This window comes from Jatropha curcas, chromosome 8, assembly GCF_041381405.1.
Source record: "Jatropha curcas cultivar XTBG-Jc1 chromosome 8, XTBG_Jcur_1.0, whole genome shotgun sequence".
Classification (NCBI taxonomy): domain Eukaryota; kingdom Viridiplantae; phylum Streptophyta; class Magnoliopsida; order Malpighiales; family Euphorbiaceae; genus Jatropha; species Jatropha curcas.
In genome coordinates this window covers 26,060,563-26,083,468 of record NC_143158.1, presented here as the reverse complement: position 1 = coordinate 26,083,468, position 22,906 = coordinate 26,060,563, and the positions used below count along the sequence as shown (strand labels likewise).

Genomic DNA, 22,906 nt, shown 5'->3' with positions numbered 1-22,906 from the left:
GAAACCTATAAATCAACACAAAACTCAAATTAAAACTTACCTGAACTATATCGGAACTCCAAGTTTTCTTGAATTCTACAAGCCCAAAATCACCAATAAAGCTTCGATCTTCCATAAAAGTTACTAGCTTAGGGTTTGATTAGGTTTAGTTTGTGTAGTTCTTGAGGAAAAATCCAAAGAAAAAGAAGAGAGGGAGAGCTAGAAGGCTTCGGCCAACCATATAAGAAAAAAGGGAAGAATGGGAGATAAGAAAAGAAAGAAAGAAAGATTTATAGATTTGTGGGTCTTCGTCCGCATGAAGCTGCTCATTTATTGGCAACTAGAAAGTTTTTACTATCAATCGCAAGTGTTGCATTTGTTTTTGGCTTTTATGATTGTAATAGAGATTGTTGGAAACATGATCAATGCAGTCTACAATATGTGGCAACTATCTTGGTTGCCCATCAACTTAATCTTGATAGGAAATAGTAGTAACATGACTATAGCTTAAAAAAAAAAAAAAAAAATTGTATTTTTCACATATCCACTTTATGAAATTAAAAAATAGTGGTTTAGTTTTAATTTGAGAAATTTAGAAGTTAAAATTTTAAATTTAATTTAGTTCAATTTAGTTTTAAATTTTATTGTTGATTACAAATTTTAACTTTTCATCCATATGTTTTTAATGGACCTAAACTAGAGTTAATATTGAAGCTTCTTTTCCTTTTAATTGATTTATTTAACACAAATTAATGTTTAAATAAGAGAACTAATTTTTACAAAATTAGCTAAATGTTAAATAGGGCCTTAAAAATACTACAATTTATAAAGTTACAAATTAAAAAATAAATAATGACTAGAATTTGATAAGTCCAAAACTTCATGAATTTGAATTAGTTAGAAACTCCAGCTTTAAAGAATTTGTTTAAACTCCAAAATTTTACACTACATATTAGAAAATTCAAGATTTTTATTTTGGCAATGTGATTGTAGGAAACTCCAAAATTTAACATGAGAAGTTAAAAAACAAAATGGATTACAATATTTATTTTATCAAAATTGAAAAGAGAGTAAATCATGAAATTAAACAATTTTGGGGATGTCGTACATGGTAAAGGAGGAGAGATGGTCTTGTATGGGCCAGCGTACACATAGCCCATATGAAAGCTTACAGGACAATAATGTCTATAGGTGAAACAGGTTTCCATATCTCCTTAACTCTTCTTGACACGTAGTTGTAGCCAATGGACTTCCCTAGGAGTTTAACGAGAAGGGCATGCTGCCATGACCTTCGCAAACGTGCCTTCTCCACCTTAATGAGTGATATGGTAGGGCAAGCATCCTCTGAATCCTCTGCAGAATCCATGGAGTCTTCACTAAGATAGCCATCTGCTGAAGCTACACTGACGGTATCCTCCTAAACCATATTATCATCCTGGGCTCCTAAAAGAGCATCTCTGAAAGAACGAACTGGTTGAACAGGAGGAGATTCCCCAGCACCAGCCACTGAACTCGCAAGGTCCTTGGTTTCTTACGATTACTGCGGTTAATCTGGTCATCCTCTTCCAACGTGACCCCATGCTCACGCAAACCCTCACCGTCCAGAGAGAGAGCCATCACTCTATACGTTATCATATACGACCAGTTTGTTAACTACACTAGTAAAAAAATAAAAATAAAAAACTAGACTAGGTGAATATAAAATAAAGTTCAAAAAATTAATAAAATAAAGTACTAATATGTTTGAGCAACACGCCAGTTTTTCGCTTGTTCCTATAGAACCAACGGATAAGATTAGTATGAGTTAGTTATTCTTAATATGCATAGAGTTGTATTTAGGTGTAAACTTTATCACTTGTAACCAAATTGGTTGTGAGGATATATGCTGTATAAATATAATTGTTTGTGAATAATAGAAAAACAGTTCACAACCTATTTTCTGTGTATCTTTCTTATATGGTATTAGAGCCGAAAACCCTTTGGTTTTCGTTCTTGATCTAAATTTTTTTTTTTTTAAGGAAGTACTTATTTGTTTTGTTCCTGAAGTTATCTTGATTCGATGGCCTCTTCATCTAATCTTCCCAATATTGTTCACTCTACTGGCAGAACTCTGCTTTCTTTCAATGCTACTCGGTTTCCCTTGAAGTTTACACAACAAAATTATCCTGCATGGAGAGCTCAAATTGTGCATGAAGGGAAAATTATATATTGGGATACTATAGATATTTACCTACCATTTTAAGACTGAAATTGCTTAATGTTGACGTTTGACAACATGGCCAATTTCTTACCTGGATAATTATACATGGCCATAGATAAATGTGTGCTATATAAAAATAAGGAAATATTATATGTCATCAAATCAATCATGACCTATTTTCTGAGTATTTGGCTATAAGTGTAGGCTTAGGTTAACTATATTTGTAATGAAATCTATACTATAGAATATTTTTGACGTTATTCCTAAATCTGATACATCAGTTCCTCATCGATTCATTTTATTGTGGAGGTACACCATGCTGTATTTATTAATCATCCCAATGTATCTATGGCTTTTCCACTCTTTATTTGTGGCTTCTCAAAGCATCAACCTAACAAAGGAAAATCCAGTGATTTTCCAGTCCAAAAATACATTGATTTTTACTCAAAAAGATAATCTGGTTTTTGAACTTTCTTTACCCAAAACTCAAATCTCTTATTGTAGATATAGATGGAGACAGACTCATTGGGTGGATTTGAGTACGGAAGATAAGTGGAAATAAGGGGAGTGAGAGTGACATGCAGCTTGAGGTTTTATGGAAAGGAGGAAGATGACGGTGGGGCTTCAGCGGTGAATTGGAGATTGGGTTGTGGAACGGTGCAAATACTGGAAAGGGACTAGTGGTGAATTTGAGGGTTGTAAAAGAGACCAATAAAGGAACACGAACGAAAAAACTATGTAGGATAATTTTATTTTCTTATTAAAAATTAGCGGTAAAGTTTTCTTTTAAGGCTTTGTCCCATCATAACATGATATTATAACTTCAGAGGTCAAGTGAGTTTTTTATCAAATGTTAAGTACTTTAATATTTAAATTTTTTTTAACAATTATGAATTTAATTAATTAAACAGCTATTGTTTTTTTTTTATCATTTTAAATTGAACAGTTAATTTTATCCAATATTTTTAATTTAAATTGCTATATAAACAAGTATCAATTAACCAGATAATATTACTTACTTCGGCCGTAAATGATCTTATGAAAGGATTAAAAAGCAAATGTCTAAGGTGTTACAATTATTTAATCAAATTATGAAAGTGAAATAATTAATTTTGTCAAATCTCAGAAACTAATCAATTAATGGTGAGATGGGTCGGGTCAATTGAGTTCATGTATTAACAATTCCTTTGGAAGTGAACCGCACCCATTATCGTTTGGCCTCTCCACTTTGTCTTCGCAGTCAGCCTCTCCACCTTGTTCTCTTGTACCAAGAGAGGGAACGGTGTCAAATGTAAATAATAGGCTTTTGATGAGAAAAAATAACTTTTATTTTCTATTTTTTTCAATTATGATACAATTTTAAAGATATAGTGAAAATTTAAATGTCTCTTAATTTAAAGTAAATCAAAATTTCAAAATAATTATGCTAGTGAAAAATTTTAAATAAATTTAAAGTAAATCAAAATTTCAAAATAATTATGCTCGTGAAAAATTTTAAATAAATACTTTTTTTCCTCCAAAATAATAAGTAAATTATTAAAATCTCCATTATGCCAAATGAATTATTAAAAAAATAGAACACAAATTCTTTTTATATTGAAAAATAATTGAGAATGAGATTTTTTTTTTGGAGCTTAATATTTTAGAATACCCTGAATTTTTAAAATTTTTACACTTTTACCATTTTTTACATTTTTATCAATTTGATTTCAATTTGAACATCTTATAATAATGGCACCCTCAACTTCAATTAAGAATGAATCCACTCTGACTATGAGATAAGCTTAATTTGTTAAAACACACAGTTTTAAGATTTGAGAAGAACTTAGCTACACCTACACCTAGTGTATGAATCTACCCTGTACACTGAATAATAAAAAAATAATATAACGCATTTTTTGTCATTTGCAATAGCATGACAATGTCATAGCCTCTGAAATTGGATTGGAGCTTTTAACCTTTTTAACTATTTTCATTAGCAAACGGAGTTTGACTCTTGTTCTTATTTTGACAATACTTGTTTATAACAGTAGATAATGCTGATAATAAATTAATTACTTTAATTCTTGCAGGCTGGAGGCCATAGTTTGACGTTGAACTCCGGCGCTGCGATGGGTTGATCTCCGTGCAGTCTCGAGTGGATGGTAACATTCCTCTCCCAGATTTCAATTTCACCCAATTGGCGACTCTATTTTCTAATAAAAGCTCACCCTAAGGGACTTAGTTGCCCGTTCGGGTGCGCACTGAACACAAGTTGAACTTTCAATATCACATTTTACTTCGGATCCATATATGGATCCTAGGGCTGTTCGTGGGTCGATTGAACCCATATATAAAACGGTTTGGTTTCATGGTGGATCCTACCATCCCAAGTTATATAATCTGTCCCAAGGATAACTAGAATCTTGAAACAATTTCATGGTGGATCCTACCATCCCAAGTTATATAATCTGTATTATCGGTTTCTAAAGTAAGGCAAAGTAGCGTTTGCAAAGAGCTCTTTTTTTTTTTTTTGTTTTTCTTTCGCAGGAAGCCACAGGTGAGAGTTCACGGCGGTCATCCTTTCTCATTTTTTTATTCGGATTTTTTTTTTCACATAATCCTTAGATCTATATATTGGGATTTCGTTATTCATATTTTATGATTTTGTTCCCAGATTTAGTTCTAAATTATTGTTGTTGTCGTTGTTATGGTGATTTTATTTTGTGTCTTTTGTTCCTTTCTAATAGAATAAAGAAATTTGGAAGTAATCAAATCGGACTTATAGAAAGGACATCGAGTCGAACAATAACCGTCAATAGCCATCAAGTGAAGTAAGCAATCAAATACTATAAATCGAAATTGAGTTTTTTTTTTTTTTGTAAGTGATTTATTATCGGTCATTAAAAGGCTTAGGACACACTAGATTAAATAAACTTTTTTATATATATATATAACTAGGAAGCTTAATCCACTCGAGCTATAGAGTGTAAAGGTTTTTTGCTCACTTCCCAGGATCGAACTTGTATTCTCCTTCTTCCGATGATTAAAAAGCCACTAACTACTTCAACCAACACTTAGTCGATGTATAAACATATTATTAATAACATAAATAAGTTCATAATCATTTATAATAAGTCATAAAATAAAAAATAAAAAATAATTTCTTATTTCAATATTATTAGTTAAATTCTCAACTTTGATATCATTATTAAAAATCATAGCATCTTCGGTTTATTTAAAGATAAGTTGACAATTTAAAAAATTGATTGTGAATTACTTATTGAATATCTCATGATTTGAGGAGTAAAGCTATCTGACTGAATATATAAATTCACTAGTAAATTTTGCAAGTTTAATCTTATGGCAACATGAATTTTGTGGATAATTTATTAACTATCGTGAACTTGAACGTGCAAATTTTGGTAATATCGTAAACCCTTCCACGTTTGGGACTTTTGACTTTTATATGAAAAATATTGATTCAATTTATAGTTAGTATAACTTTTGAAATAATATTTTTATAAATTTCAATTATTTAATAAATGTGTAATTAATATAATTTTACAAGTTGAAATATACAATATAAAAAAGTGTTCAATCAAATGATTTTCTAATTTAAAGTGGTTAATAGATATAATTTTATAAGTTGCAGTGTTTGATTTATAAGTCAAAGTAAACAGTTAAAGATACCATAAAATTAAGTAATAAAATTTAAGAGTAATTTATGTATTACACTTGTAACTATTTATTATTGGCTTAATATATTGTTTCACCTTCAACTTTAATGCTCCATTTATTTCCGTAAAATAATTTGCTGAAAAATATTTTCCATGGAAAATATTTTCCTTGAAAAACAAATAACTTATTTTCCGTTGTTTGGTTATAATTTTGAAAATTGGTAATAAATTTTAAAGTTTTTATCTCACGAGACCATAAAAAATATTAATAATAATAAAAATTTTATAATTTTAAAATTTTATTGTTAAATATGAGAAGAATGCAAAACAAAATATAAATTATGCAAATTATTTTACGGAAACAAAAAACGCCTAAGTTTTATTGCAATTTCACTCTTATTTGACCTTTATGCCAATTTTACCCTGAACTGTAACCTATTATTGCAATTTCACTCAAATTTGATCTTTATACCAATTTCACTTTAAACTTTGACCTTTTGTTGCAGTAGCATCCTAAATTATATCCAGGACATAAAATGTAAATAAAAAATAGTTTCACTCTTGACTTTGTCTTGGATTAACTTAATACATTTGTGTGAATAATGGAGTTTGGGTTAATGGTGAGGAAAATCTCTATTATTATTTTTAATATTTTTAAATTCTTTCTTTTCTTGATAATAAGTTATATTTAAAAATTAATTATTTGATACATGAACTTTTTTTTTTAAATTCGAAAGTGCTAGTGCAATAAAATATCAAAGTTCAAGGTGAAATTGGTATAAATGTTATATTAGAGTCAAATTACAACAAAATATTAAAATTCAGAGTAAAATTGATGTAAAAGTCAATTCAGATTAAAATTACAATAAAACCTAAATTTGAGGGTAAAACCATATATTAAGCCATTTATTATTCACGGATGATAATTTGGCCAAAGTGACCCTTATACTGCTAAATCAACGCTTTGACGGGCCCATGTATGCATAGACAGTTTTAATTGCAATTTTTTTAAATCTAGACACTAAAATAGAAGGATTGAACGTTTGAAACATAAAATAATTTTGAAACTCAATTGCTTATTTAATACTCCTTGGTCCCATTTTATTTACTTGTTATTTCTTTTTGAGACGTTTCAAAATATTTGTAAGATTTTTAGTTTTAAATATTTAAATAATTATTTTTCTCATAATAACTTTTATGGTTGTTTATTAAATAAAAAGACTTTTATTAATATTTTAATGAGTTAAGGAAAAAAAAAGGTAAAAAAATTTTTAGTGACTAAATTCTGAATATGTATATTTTATCAAATCATGCAAACAAAATGAGACGGAAAAATATTATCTTTTGAAACTCAATAGGGCCAGGACACAATGAATGACTTCAGTCAACAATAATAAAACTTACCACAGGTCCACAGATTTGTTGTCATTGTAGCAGAAAAAGACCGATTCACAGAGGTCCTTTGATTTAGAGATGTTCCTGAGGAGAATGTAAGGAGAAGGTCTTTTTGATTTTTTGAATATGCCCCTCCAAAGGTCTTTTGATCCTTTGTTCAAGAAAGGAGGCTGTGTCTATTTGCAGAGTATGAAAGAGATTTGAGAGAGAAAAATTTTTGGTTCCAGAATTGGGGCATTATGAATGGGTGTCTTTTATTTAGAACTGTGCCGTCAAAAAAAACCCGGTTTATCCTGGGTCATTTGGTCCTTGGATTTGTCTGGATTTTCCATTGCCATCCGATTTTTTTGTCCATCAGACCGGACTAATCACTGATTTGCAAATTAACTGATCTGATTCTGTCTTAAAAACACTGATTTTAATGGAAAAAAAAAAAGATTTGCCTTATACTTATGTGTGATCCCATTTATAGACCAAGCAAATAAAATAAAACAAAAAGTATTTCAATTTTGTTTAAATGTAAGGTGAAATACCTTCATTTTAATTTTATTAGTTTAGTCCATAAATGGAAATATCGACCGAATCTAGATAAGTTTTTTCCGATTTTACTAGCCAGCCTCTCCATTTTGCTCGGAATTAGTAATTATCCACCTAGAGTTGAAAAGCGAAAATACTATGGCTTCTATATGTCAAATATAAATAAATAATTAATTAAAATCACAATTAAGCAAAAATAAATGATTTATAGAAATAATATTAATGTTTCTCTCGTAGTGAAAAATAGTTGAACGTTGAAACTAAGTTTTTAATATAAAAAATAGTGTAATATTTCATTTTTTTTTAGGTTATAAAAATTATGATACAAATTAGACTTATTCTACAGTTCAATTTCCATTACTTCGAATGCTTTTTATTTTTGACCGATATAATGTCATATCCTTTTACTAAAAAAAATATATATTTTTTTAACACTTTAAAAAAAATTGTATATAATATCGATATATATGTATATATTATATATTTTTTATAATTTAATTTTGTAGAATTTTGAGTGATTAATTTGATCCGAATAGCAGTACTTATTCTAAAATTAACTACTAGTCTATCTAATAGTAAACTAATAATTATTTATGAAAGATTAAGAAAATTAAAAAAAATATAATTTTAATTTTCATGCCAAATAAATGCTAGGTTTTCAGTTAATAATAAATAATCTATTATTCCTTTCAAAAAAATAAAATAATCTATTATAAAATATATATATATATATATATATAAAATTTAAGATAATTTAGTCTAGCTAGTGGTTGGTATATAATCAATTCCATTCTTGGCAAAAGATTGAACGGTGGAGTCACAATCATATAATAGTTTCTTAATTAAAAAAATTCGAATTTACCTTCCTCAATACTAAAAAAAAAAAAAAAAAGAAAAATACGTTTGTCCTTCCCATTCAATATATAAAAATGCCATGGGCTTGTCTGCTCATAGACGTAGCTTTTCCTTATTTTTGTTTCCCTCAACTTCCATGAAGCACCTAATTATGGCTACTCCTTTGAATTTTATATTCATTATTTTCTCTCTGGGTATATCATTCCCATTTTCATCTTCAACACTTCGTAATGCATTTAATGAAGGCTCATCTCTTTCTGTTGAAAACCCAGACAACATTTTGCATTCATCTAACGGCATTTTCTCTGCTGGGTTTTACCCAGTTGGAGAAAATGCATATTCTTTTGCCATATGGTTTACTCAACCTTCTTGCTTTAACACTTGCACTGTTGTTTGGATGGCAAACAGAGACATACCCGTTAATGGAGAAAGATCAAAGCTTTCTTTACAAAAAACTGCCAATCTAATCTTAACTGATGCTGATAACTCCATTATTTGGTCTTCTAACACTTTCTCCCTCTCTCCTTCATCTTTAAACCTGTATGATAATGGAAATCTTGTTCTTATTACAACAAAAGAACGAGTAATTCTATGGCAAAGCTTTGATTCGCCTACTGATACTCTTCTTCCTTTACAACCATGTACTAGAAACTCAATTCTTGTTTCTTCAAGAAGCTCAACAAACTTTTCTTCTGGTTTTTATAAGTTATCTTTTGACAATGATAATATCCTTCGCCTTGTTTATGATGGTCCAGAAGTTTCAAGTGCTTTCTGGCCAAGCCCATGGCTGCTTAGCCGCGAAGCAGGGAGATCTTCATATAATAGTAGTAGATTTGCTTCGCTTGATTTGTCTGGAAAATTTACTTCATCTGATAATTTCAGCTTTCGCTCTTCTGATTATGGAGTGCAAAATATTCAAAGAAGATTGACTCTCGATTTTGATGGGAATCTAAGGTTATACAGCAGAGAAAATGGGAATAGCAAATGGGTAATTTCATGGCAAGTGTTTGCTCAATCATGCAAGATTCATGGAGCTTGTGGACCTAACAGTGTATGTAAGTATGATCCTAGCTTTGGCAGAAACTGTTCTTGTCTTCCTGGTTTCAAAATGAAAAATGTTTCTGATTGGTCCTTAGGCTGCGAATCGGAAATCGATGATTCTTGTGGTGCGAGTAATGCTTCTTTCCTTAAATTTGATCGTGTAGAAATGTATGGTTATGATATTGGATACTTCGAAAATCATACATACGATATGTGTAAGGAAATATGCTTAAAAAGATGTGATTGCAAAGGTTTTGTGTTTAAGTATATTTTCCAAAACCGTCCTGATAATGTTCCTTACTGTTTTCCCAAGACACAGTTATTAAACGGATATCGTTCGCCAAATTTTCGAGGATACTTTTACTTGAAAGTACCCGAAACCATGAGATCCCATGACTTGTCACTTAAAGAACAAAGTCTTGAATGTTCTATTGGAGCTGTTGAGAATCTTGAAAGAAGGTATGTGAAATCAAATGAGAGTTGGTCACAGAAGCTGTTGATTTGGTTTGTTAGTGCAATTGGGTTAATCGAGATTCTTGCAATAGTTTTAGTTTGGATTTTCTTGATTAGAACTCAGCAAAAGAAAGATTCAACAATTTCTCAAGATTACTTTCTTGCTGCTACTGGTTTTAAAAGATTCACTTACACTGAGTTAAAGAAAGCAACAAGAAATTTCAAAGAAGAAATCGGAAAAGGAGCTACTGGAATTGTGTATAAAGGAATATTAGCTGATAAGAGAGTTGCGGCCATTAAACGACTGAACGATACAAGTCAAAGCGAAGGTGAGTTTCTAGCAGAAGTAAGTACAGTAGGAAAACTTAATCACATGAACTTAATAGAAATGTGGGGATATTGTGCAGAAGAAAAGCACAGGCTCTTAGTGTATGAATATATGGAAAACGGATCTTTGGCTAATAAGTTGTCATCCAAGAACCTTGACTGGAAAACTAGGTTCAAAATCGCGGTAGGCACTGCTAAAGGCTTGGCTTATTTACATGAAGAGTGCTTAGAATGGGTTATACACTGCGACGTAAAGCCACATAACATACTCTTGGATTCTGACTACCAGCCAAAAGTTTCAGATTTTGGGTTATCTAGGTTATTTAGTAGAGATGACCTAATTGGCAATTTAGGGTTTTCAAGAGTAAGAGGTACAAGAGGTTATATGGCTCCTGAATGGATATTTAATTTGCCCATTACTTCCAAAGTGGATGTTTATAGCTATGGAATTGTAGTGTTAGAGATGATTACGGGAAGGAGTCCATCAATGGCTGGCTATGGTGATAATGGTGGTGAGGAAGTGGAGAATATGAGATTGGTCGAATGGGTGATGGAGAAGAAAAGAAGAGCTTCTGAAACTAGTATTTGGGTTAAAGAGATTGTGGATCCTGTCTTGGGGGTGAATTATGAAGCAAAGAAAATGGAAAGTTTGATAAGAGTGGCATTGAAGTGTGTGGAGGAAAGCAGAGATGGAAGACCCACCATGAGTCAAGTGGTTGAGATGATTTTACAACTTGAAAGTTATCATTAATCAGCTGGAGAAAGTAAAGAAATTGATGTAATGTTGCTTATAGTAATTGATGATTTTCATGCATGTAATTATATTGTATAATCCAAACTTGATTTTCTGTTGTTAAATAATTTTAACATTATTTATTACTCGTTCAGTTCAGTTAATTTTGACTATTTGTTATTTTCCATTTTAGATGACACTTTTAAAAATTAAAATATATTAATTATTTTATTTTAATTTTATCCATGTATAAATTACTATTTATACGAAACTTTGTCTCAATTAACATGATTTATATATAATGTTGATATATATATATTTATACTTATAAATAGCTAAACAAGTTAACATGAATTTACCTTTCTTATATTGAAAGATAGATATTTTTTCATCGTTATTAGAAGAATAATGACAAAGTTTACCTTGCTTTCATCCTTATATTTTATGTATGTAGAATATTAATGTTTCAACAAAAATAAATTATTTCAATAAAAAAAAGAAGTAAGAATATATATTTTTCCATTGGTTTTAATTAATGATAAAATCTTATTTTCATAAATAAATAAAGTGTGAAAAATGATATAGATAAATATATTATATTAAATCTTTATTTGCAGAAAATAGCAGCCCAAGTGGATGTTGTGGGAATATTAAATCTCAGGTTCGCTTCGCTTCACATTAATATTTAGCAAGTGCTTAATTTTTTTTCTATTGAATTCGGCTGCTTTCAAATGTAATGTATTTTTATAATTAAAGTCTATTTCTTAATGTATTTTGAGTACATGGTCAACGAAATAAGTACATGATTGGTAAACGAAAAAAAAGGAAAAAAGAAAAAAGAAGTAGCGACCTTGTTCCATTTTGAGTGATTGGTAAACGAAATGGTGCTGTTCCATGATAAAGATAGAGGTGTATGTATCTTATCTGGTCCTCTGTTTGGCTTTGGAATTTCATGATCGATAGTCCATAATATGCCAAAGTCAACTGCAGGACGACTTTGAATAAAGCATTCCAACGAAATCAATTCGGAAAATTATAAATTTGTTCCTATATTATGTTAAAATTAATTCCTCTATTTTTATATTTTTTTTAAATATATTACTTTATCTCTATATTTTGATTCTGTCTAATTATTTTAATTTTCTTTCAATATTTTTTTAAAAGCGAATATTAAGTAGGAAATTAAATATTTTTGGATCTAAATCATGACCAAATTAATATTTATGTCCCTCAATATTTGAGTAATTATTCACTTTTCAACTCATATAAACGGAAAAAAAGGTAAGAATTTGGGTGGAAGGGTCTCACAGTGTGACGGCAGTATTACTTAAGTTCTTCAAAATAATTATTTAAACGTTAAAGGATCTAAGTGTTAATTTGGCATAATTTAGAGATCCGAAAATATTTAACCATTTTTTTTATCAAGTGATAGGAAAAAAATTTAATTGATGTTCGTATTAGTTGATTTGTATTTATATGATATATCACTTATATTAACATTATAAAATATTTTTTTTCTCAAATTAATATTTTAAATGATCGTCATTTTATTTATATTTATTGAAACATAATAAATAACTATTAAACATTATTAAAAAAGATTTATTTTATACATCACATTAAAATAAAAAAAATAGTATATTTACTTTTAAAAAATAAAAAATATATGTATGATATGTAATGAGATATAAAAATAATTTTATCCTTAATGGTCATTTTTGTATTTTAATAGTAATTATTATTAAAAATTTACTGAAATAATTAAATTTGTCTACTAATAATCACCAAATAATGGGCTTAGTACGTCACAACTCCATCAAAGAGGGCCTTTGACCCAAAATTGTGTAGAAATTGTTTTTCATGGACTTTGTGAGGGCTAGTAAAGTAATCACAACTTTGACCGCATATTTCAACCCATAATTTTTGGGATAATTACAAATTTAATGTCTAAAATTTCCAGAGTCAATTTTTTTTTTTTTTTTTTTTTTTTACTAATCAAATGTATAAATTAAAAAAAAAAAAAATTCTCCACACCAGCAAAATTTATTGGTGCAAGTACTAGCAAGTTTGCAAGACCAAGAAAAGTGCAACTGCAAAATTTGTATTGCGATTTTCAAGCTTTCCAATTTGCAAAACATATCTCCAGTGTGTAACATATGGATGCAAAATCAACTATACAAATAATTCCTTGAGATTCATCAACCTCCACACCTCTCTCAATTTCATTTTTTTTTTTTTTTTTTTTCTGAGAGTGAAGGAGGAACTGAGGAATATTCCTGCACAATAGCATTCACAAGTTTTGAGAAATGGTACAATCTACTCCAAAGCTTTGGCCATGATGGAACGCTGAGAGAGTTGCTGCTCATACAGCTGCCGGAAAATATGGTATTTGGCATCATGATACTTCTTCACCTTTGGGTCCTTTGATGGATGAATAACCTGTAATATTTAAGGAAATGATAGAACGACACAGACTCAGCTAGCTTTAGAACCATAAATGGCAAGGTATTGCCATTCAAATTAAACAGGCAGTAAAGGCCAACTTAACAAAGTAGAACAGCAAGCTGAGGAGTGGTGTGTAATTATCCAAAACATGAAGTGACTAAAGGATCAAAATGAAAGTAACTTGGACTGGCCACTGCGCCAAAGAGTAGCTTAAGAACCAAAATATAGTCCTAGTATAATTATGGCACAATCAGCAACATTATCCCTTATATGACAAACGAAAAGTCACTCTGGTGAAGAACAAATGTACAGTGGCATCTATTACATGAAAGTGACGTACTGTCAAAAGGCACAGTGACCCTAGCAGAGAAAGTTCATATATTTTAGACATTAATATCCATTAATGCCTAAAGCTGCGAATGAGTCTCAGAATGCATCTGTGTAGTGAAAGGCTAAAAAACATGACCACATGCCAAACTACTGTAAAGCAAGACTATGAGACATAACATAATTAGATGTGCATCAGTGATAGAAGCAGGGTTAGGCATAAAGTTCATAGCATAAGTAGATCAAGTCAAGCCCTGGACAGCTAAGGTTCTCTGCCAAGGTTGTAGGTCTCATTTATTCAGATGTGCTGCTACCCATTTTCAGACTCCTATTTTAGCAACGTCCTTACGATTTATTTACAATGTTTCACAACAATCTGTGACATAAATCATTTTACAGGTTAATATTTATTAGAGTCCAGTTGCCTCAAAGTCCATTTTTTTTTTTTTTTTCCTTTGTGAGGTTGTAAGAAGTTGGTGTAGGGACAGGAAGAGTTGGCTAAATGGAATTCCAACAAAAACCGAACACTCTACTGCACAATTTTACATGGCATTGACTAACAAAAAAATATGCATTATTATCCTGACCTGGAAAACCTCTTTCTCAAAATATATATTTTTTGTCCTTGTCCCATAAAAGTCTTAAATCGAACTGAAGATTGAAGAGCTAGAATTCTCAAGCATACCTGACCAGCTTTATTCAGTGCCCTCATGGCCTCACTAAGACTGGCATATTTCTTTGCAGCAACAGCACCAAGAATTGCAGCACCCATTAGCACAGACTCACTTTCTCTTGGAAGTATAATAGGGCAACCTGAACCATTCATTAGCAAGTATGTGTTATGTTAATATGGCAGATATGCATAGAGCATGACATCCTAGCACTTCTTATTATGTTTCTTCTTGTCCAGATAAAGCTGATTGCAACCAGAGCTTGCAGAGTAGAACAAATACTGCAACTACCGACCATTATCAACCTATTGGTACGAGTATGAGCAGACCACAGAGTTTGCTTTGCTCATCTTTTAAGACAAAAAAAATTAAAACATTGCAGAAAAAATAGATTAATCAACCATTCATGCTAACTAAGAAGACTTTCCTAACCAGGTATATTCATAGCAGTTCACCAGCTAGCAAACCATGCAATCTAACCCAATACATTAACATGGGGAAAATTTAAGAAACAATAGGTACCAAAGTTAAATACACAGAATTGCAGTGAAATTGATTGAATGATATAAGCAACAATGAAGCGACAGAAGGATCGAAATTCAGCACATTGCCAAATAACTTCGGAAATTTAAAATCTCTGAAGAAACTTGACGCAACCGGAAGTGGCATAAAAACATTATCATCCTCTTTCAATCAATCAAGCCGATTGGAGCGTTTGAATTTTAAGGGATGTAAAGGTTTGACGGTATGGCCTTCTTCGTTGTCCGGTTTGAATAGCCTACAGATGCTTCATCTGAGTAACTGTGGTATATCAGAAATTTCAGAGAGTATTGGATCATTAGTTTCATTGAAAGATTTATATTTAGAAGGAAACGATTTCGAAAGCATTCCTGCAAGCATCAAACAACTTTCTAACTTGGAGATTCTTAGGTTGGATGATTGTAAGAGGCTTAGATATTTGCCAACGCTTCCAGGCACAAGGTTTTTTTCTGCATCAAATTGCACCTCTTTAGAATTTGTATCATTTCCGTCCTTTTCCAAAGCAGAAACAGAAGGTGACTGCATCAAATTGGGTGATATTGTATATCTTCTATTTCCGAACATTGATCTTAATTTTGGTAACTGCATCAAATTGGGTGATAATGTACGTCTTCAAATTTCGGAAGCCCTGTTCTCAGCACAGCAAAGCCAGAACGAATGTTTCCTTTCTCTAATATTAAATTAATAAAGAAGTCCTTATTTAAAAAAAAATCTTAATTAAGATTTTCGATGATAAACATCAATGGAATATTTTCCTAACTTGTGAATTTGATAATTAATTTATGCTTTGACAAGGGAAGAGAGATAAACATAATAAAATTAAACTATATATCATCTTACCATAAAAAAAAATATCACGAAAAGATTTCAATAGTTATTATGGGCATTTTTTAAAATTTGTGTTTAAATTGTCCATTTACTCGTTCATCAGCTATTTAAATTCAGCTCTATCGTTATTTAATTATGATATTCTTTTAATAAAATATATTTTCATGGAGCAAGGCCATCGATTATGTATCCCTGGGGTGGAAGTGCCGCAAAGTATGAAATATCGAACAAGGGGTCTCATCTTTCAGTTCAGTTAGAAAGGCCTGATGGTATGTTGGTTTTTTATTTTTCCGCTGTTATTGATTGCCAAGGTTTTGATTTATATGAGTATGGCATTACAGGTTTTGGGAATTTCCAAGATAAATCTGGAAAGATGTATGACTATGGCTGTGACTATTATTTTCGTCGGTATGGGCTTCCTAAGTTATATTCAAAACATGTGGTCCTTGGGTATAAATCTTTTGATCAAGAATGGAATTTCACTCGAGTCTCATTCCATGTTGATCATTTCTTTGTAAAGCGTGGCGAAAAAGCTGAAGTCGTTAGTGGGAGGGTGATCAAATGCGGCATTCATCCTATATATCGGGAACAATATAGGAAAGCCAAAATAAGGAATGATTAAAACCAAGAAGGATGGTATCAGGGAGAACTAGACAAGGATACAGTACAAGCGGCGAACGCTGAATTATGGGAGAAGAATTCAAGACAAAGACTCTGATTAAGGTCAATTAGTATGGCAAATGGAAATTGACAATAGGTAAAAGAATTTATAGTTTCGTGTGTTTTACTTTGGGATTTTGGTTGACTTCAGTTTTCAATTCACAGCATCACAGTAGTGGAGAGAATCAGCTTATTATTGGCTGTTACTTGGCTATTAGCACTTGTAATAGCTAATCTATTTCCAAGTTTCCGCAGTTGTAGATTGGCATAGTATCTTAAGGGCTTGTTGCAGTTGCCGGAAGATTTGTAATCATGTTTGTAGTTATCCTAAATGCTTGTAATTATTTGCTAGTTTGGAGTTTTGGAGGGAAGTATAGATTGATCTTTAAAAGATGTTTGCTTCATTTCAATTGATCTTTCAAACAAATTTTGTAAATTGGTTCAATTATATCAGCAACTCATATAAATATTTTCTTTGGATCTTTGATGCTATATCAGCCTATCAAAAAAAAAAAAAAAAAAAAAAAAAACCCCTATCAAGTCTATTGTTTTTCTTTTTATTTATTTATTTATTACGAGTTTCAATACATAGAATAACATTATGAACTATATAATATAATACCCTCTTTAATTCATTAAATTATAAAAAAATTTATCATCATTAACTTTTTATGAAATTAAATTAATTTTTAAAAATATTCTTACATTTAAAAATATTTCTTTGATAATATAGAATCTAGATATATAATTAACCAAAAATAAGAATCTCAATTTTTTATAATTAAACTAATACAATTAGATGCCATTTAAAAATATTTTCATCATAAATGTATTGTATCTGCTGCTACTGACTTGACACAAGCTTTTCTGTCAAGACGGGTGATTAAGGTTGGAAGGTAACAATTAATTTGACTTTCCTATAATATCTTTTTTTTAAATTCTATTTTTATGGTAATATTTTTATGCCACTTGCTTTTATTTCACTCTCCATCCACAATTTTAAATCCCAAAATTATCTGGCAATCCGTTGAATTTCAGACAATCTGTAACATCAATTCCTTGAAGAGATAATTGAACTAATTTACAAAATTTAATGTGACATGTAACACCCCTTCCCGGTCCACCCGTTAACCCGAATGAACCGAGTCGAGATGTTACAAAACTAGATGACTTTATGGTCTGACATGCTGAAAATATACTGTATATTGAATATAATAACATGCTGATACTGTTTCCAAAAATAATATAATTTATATTTACAAAACATGATACAAGTTTACAAAATGAAATGGGCCCAACTGTGTGCCCTGTACATGCCATAAAAAGAAAAACAAAATGAGTTTCTACCCTGAAGACTGAGTCTTCTACAGATGAACTGCAGCAGTTGTACGCGGACTCTATATGGACCAGTCTCAAAACCTGCGAGTTAAACAGGTAACTCGCTGAGCAAATAATGCTCAGTGGATATCTCAACAGATAAAGAAACAATTAAACACATACATATATAGAAAGAACCATGGAAACATATATGGCACATATAAGCTCACACATTATGATACTTTCATGATGTCTTGATTTCCTTTTGTACTGTTTATAATCCTGTATAATTCATGAAATGTTATGTCAAGATATCTGAATGGCTCCATAAGGTTATAGCGAAACCGAAGTGATAAGATAAACTGTATGAAACTGGGTAAAACTGTATGCTATAGGCCCCGAACCGGATTCGCCTATGCCAATATTGTCCGTTTTGGTGCCCCTAACCGGATTCGCACCGCACGGCTTAATCATATCTACTCAACGGCCTGTAGCCGGAGTTCCAAACTGTATGGGGCGCAGATCTGCTATCCTATGTCGCGACATAGCCTTATCTGCCTGGTTTCTACCTAACCTCAATGGAGCTTCTTATGTACATGTCAATTATAACACCATAACACATAAATGGATGCAGAACTTCATAGTTCATCATGTTGATTTGATTTCACATCATATGAATGCTTGTGTGTTGTTTTAATCCATGTTCTTATGTTGTATTTTTGTTGTAAAATGATTGGATGCATGCATGTTGAGCAAAGGAATGTAATTACATAGCAAATGAAAGGCAAAAGTGTGTCAAAGCATCAGTCGCGAGCGCGACATTCCAAGTCGCGAGCGCGAGATGCTTCCCAGAGAGAAGTCGCGAGCGCGTCTTCAAACCTCACGAGCGCGAGAAATGCATTTGAGAGTCAGAGAGTTTTCTGGCTCAAGTCGCGACCGCGCAGCACAAAACGCGAGCGCGAGATGAAGTCGCGAGCGCGCTTGTGTGATTCGCGAGCGCGAGAAGCGCCATTTGAGAGTCAGAGAGCTACCTGACTCAAGTCGCGAGCGCGCACTGGGAAGTCGCGAGCGCGACGTGTTTTCCAGTATGCGCGAGCGCGCGACGTTTTTCCAGATTGTGCAGTCTGTGTTCTTTTGGCCATAACTCTCAATATACAACTCCAAATGGAATGATTCAAAAACCCACGTAAAGATAACACATAGAGGAACAAATAATTCTTCTATAACACTTCCTAATTCCATCATTTCCTGGGGTCAAAATCAAGATGAAGTTGCTGGTAAAATTTCCAGCAAAACTCTGTTTCATACATTCATTCCATCCCCTGTTTTCATAACACATCCAATCTTCTTACTCAACAACAAGCAACATATCATCTCACTAGCAACACACCACACAATTTACACACAAAGAAACTAGTAAACGACATGAGATACCAAACCTTGATGTCAAACGCTTGAACTCTGTTTCAGCTTCTCTTTTCTGCAGCTTTTGAACTTTCTTCTCCTATACACAAGAATTCTCATAACTCATCTCCAATATAACTCAATTAAAGACTGAATAACATATAACTTCAAGAAATTCTACTTACTTGAAGTGGACTTAATGCTTAACTATGTTGAAAATGGAAAGAAAATAGGCGGGACAAGGAAGAAAAGAAGGAGAAACGTGAAAATGGTAAAGTGAGGTGATAAGAACGGGTAGGCTCTAGAAGGAGTACTTTTGGCTTTGTAACTTTCTACTTGGTACCTCAAGTATGCAAAGGCTACAACTGAATACCCAACCTATAGGTTTTGATGCAATTAAGTCCTAAACTTTCCATGCAAATAAGTCCACTTATCCTCTCATGCTACCCCAACCGGGTTTGGTTCAACCCGACTCAAATCAAGAGGATGTTACAGTTCTCCCCTTCTAAATAAAAACTTCGTCCCGAAGTTTACCTGTTGTAAACAAATGCGGATACTGTTGTCGCATGGTTTCTTCTGATTCCCAAGTTGCTTCTTCTGTCTTATGATTCCTCCAAAGGACTTTCACCAATGCGATTTTCTTGTTCCGCAATTCTTTAGTTTCGCTGGCTAGGATCTGAACTGGTTCTTCTTCATAAGTGAGATCCGGCTGAATATCAATCTCTTCCGCTGATAATACATGTGAGGGATCTGATCTGTATCTCCTCAACATGGATACATGAAATACATTATGGATTCGATCTAAGGTTGGAGGTAATGCTAGGCGATAGGCTAATGGTCCTACTCGTTCAACAATCTCGTATGGACCAATGAACCTAGGACTTAGCTTACCCTTTTGTCCAAACCTTAAGATCTTCTTCCATGGTGAAACCTTCAAAAATACTTTATCCCCAACCGAATACTCAATATCCCTTCTCTTTAAATCAGCATAGGACTTTTGTCGATCACTTGCTTCTTTCAGCCGTTTTCTTATGACGTCCACTTTCTCTTCTGTGTCTCTCACCAAATCTGGACCCAAAATCTTCTTTTCACTAAGTTCTGTCCAACATACAGGTGTCCTGCATCTTCTACCATACAATGCTTCATAGGGTGCCATCTTGATGCTGGATTGGTAGCTGTTGTTGTAGGCAAACTCCATGAGAGATACATATTTGTCCCAACTGCCTTCAAATTCTATAACACATGATCTCATCATGTCTTCCAGGATTTGAATTACTCTTTCTGACTGGCCATCTGTCTGCGGATGAAATGCAGTGCTGAAATGCAGTTTCGTGCCTAATGCTTCTTGAAGTTTACCCCAGAACTTCGATGTAAACCTTGGATCACGATCAGAAATAATGGATGATGGAACTCCATGTAGTCGAACTATCTCTCTAACATAAATTTCTGCTAACTTGTCTACAGAATAGTCCATCTTCACTGGTAGGAAATGAGCAGACTTGGTTAATCTGTCCACAATTACCCATACTGCATCATGCTTCCGCTGTGTCTGAGGTAAGCCAGTAACAAAATCCATCGTGATCTGATCCCATTTCCATGTTGGCACTGTTATTGGATGAAGTAACCCAGATGGCAGTTGATGTTCTGCTTTTACTTGTTGACATGTTAAACATCTTGTTACAACATCTCCGATATCTCTCTTCATGCCTGGCCACCAGTAGCCTTTCTTCAAATCTTGATACATCTTGGTGCTACCTGGATGCATGGTATATGGACTGTTATGAGCTTCATGCAGGATCTTTTGTCTGACCTCCCCTGTCTGTGGTACAACAATTCTATCTTCATAGAACAATATGCCATTGGTATCCACTCTAACTTTCCCACCATGATCTTCCTGGACTTGTTTAACCCATAGGGCTATTTGAGCATCTTTCTTTTGTGCTTCTGCAACTTCCTGAATCCAAGATGGCTGGACTTGCATCTGTGCTAAAATAGCTCCTTGCTGTTGTAACTCCATGCTAATTCTCATTAAGCTCAAAGCATACAAGGATTTCCGGCTAAGGGCATCCGCTACCACATTAGCTTTGCCCGGATGATAATTAATGACATAATCATAATTAGCCAGAATCTGCATCCACTTCCGTTGTCTTGAATTCAAGTCCTTTTGTGTCGGTAAATACTTTAAACTCTGATGATCCGTGTAAATGTAACACTTTTCACCATACAGATAATGCCGCCATACTTTAAATGCTAGAACAATGGCTGCTAGTTCTAGATCATGGGTTGGATAAGTCAACTCATGTGGTTTCAATTGTCTGGAGACATAGGCGACCACTTTCTTATCTTGCATGAGTACACATCCCAACCCAGTATGAGAGGCATCACTGTAAATTTCAAAGTCTTTACCTGACACTGGCTGAGTTAACACTGGTGCTTCTGTCAACGTTCTCTTCAAAGTGTCAAAACTCTGCTGACATCTAGCATCCCAGTGGAATACAACCTCTTTCTTCAACAGTCTGGTTAAAGGTGATGCAATGATGGAGAATCCCTTTACAAACCGTCTGTAATAACCGGCTAAACCCAGAAAACTTCGAACTTCTGTGACATTTCTGGGTGGTCTCCAATCAACAATAGCTTCAATCTTCTTAGGATCCACTCTGATACCCTCTGATGATACCACATGTCCTAAGAAAGAGACTTCTTCTAGCCAAAACTCACATTTACTGAGCTTAGCATATAGCTGTTTATCTCTCAATGTCTGAAGTACAATCCGTAAATGCTTATCATGTTCTACCCTGTCTCTGGAGTAGACCAAAATATCATCTATAAACACCACCACAAACTGATCCAGGTATGAATGAAATACGCGGTTCATGAGATCCATGAAAACCGCTGGTGCATTTGTGAGACCGAAAGGCATGACTAAAAATTCATAGTGACCATATCGGGTCCTGAATGCAGTCTTGGCGATATCTTCTTCCTTTATCCGCAACTGATGATATCCCGACCTAAGGTCGATCTTAGAAAACATACCTGCACCTTTTAACTGATCAAACAAATCATCTATGCGAGGCAATGGATACTTATTCTTGATTGTCAGTTTATTCAGCTGTCTGTAATCAATGCACAATCTGAATGATCCATCTTTCTTCTTAACAAATAATACTGGTGCTCCCCAAGGTGATACACTGGGTCTGATAAAACCTTTATCCAATAACTCCTGCAGCTGAATCTTTAACTCTTTTAATTCTGCTGGTGCCATTCTGTAAGGTGCAATTGATACTGGTGCTGCTCCAGGATAGACATCTATGGTAAACTCCACTTCTCTCCTTGGTGGTAACCCTGGTAATTCATCTGGAAATACATCTGGATAATCACATACTGTTGGTATGTCTTGCACTTTTAACTTTTCTTTCTCTGCGGTTAATGCACATACCAAGTATGCTTCACAACCCTTCTGAATTAATCTCTTTGCTGTTATGGCTGATATCACCGTACTCAGAAAATCTCGCTGCTTCCCGACTACTATAATCTC

At 32.8% G+C, this 22,906-nt stretch overlaps 2 protein-coding genes across 2 annotated transcripts; one reads left to right on the top strand and one right to left on the bottom strand.

Moving 5' to 3' along the window:
• Positions 1-8,561: 8,561 nt before the first annotated feature.
• Positions 8,562-11,327, top strand: LOC119371448 (putative receptor protein kinase ZmPK1). Its single transcript, XM_089724613.1, has one exon. The coding sequence runs from the start codon at positions 8,705-8,707 to the stop codon at positions 11,195-11,197; it is 2,493 nt and encodes an 830-aa protein (XP_089580739.1). The 5' UTR covers positions 8,562-8,704; the 3' UTR covers positions 11,198-11,327.
• Positions 11,328-13,260: 1,933 nt separating this feature from the next.
• On the bottom strand, positions 13,261-14,875 carry LOC110010874 (uncharacterized). The gene is made up of 2 exons (XM_020684534.3): positions 14,637-14,875; positions 13,261-13,618 (listed from the first exon to the last, which is right to left on the bottom strand). The coding sequence occupies exons 1-2, from the start codon at positions 14,775-14,777 to the stop codon at positions 13,496-13,498; spliced, it is 264 nt and encodes an 87-aa protein (XP_020540193.1). The 5' UTR covers positions 14,778-14,875; the 3' UTR covers positions 13,261-13,495.
• Between the last annotated feature and the right edge of the window lie 8,031 nt (positions 14,876-22,906).

What these genes read in the sequence shown, in the direction of transcription:
- LOC119371448 (XM_089724613.1), top strand. Translation starts at nt 8,705, where the DNA reads ATGGGCTTGTCTGCTCATAGACGTAGCTTTTCCTTATTTTTGTTTCCC.
- LOC110010874 (XM_020684534.3), bottom strand. Translation starts at nt 14,777, where the DNA reads ATGAATGGTTCAGGTTGCCCTATTATACTTCCAAGAGAAAGTGAGTCT. An exon ending in CACTGAATAAAGCTGGTCAG is followed by an intron (nt 13,619 to 14,636) that starts GTATGCTTGAGA and finishes TAAATATTACAG; the next exon opens with GTTATTCATCCATCAAAGGA.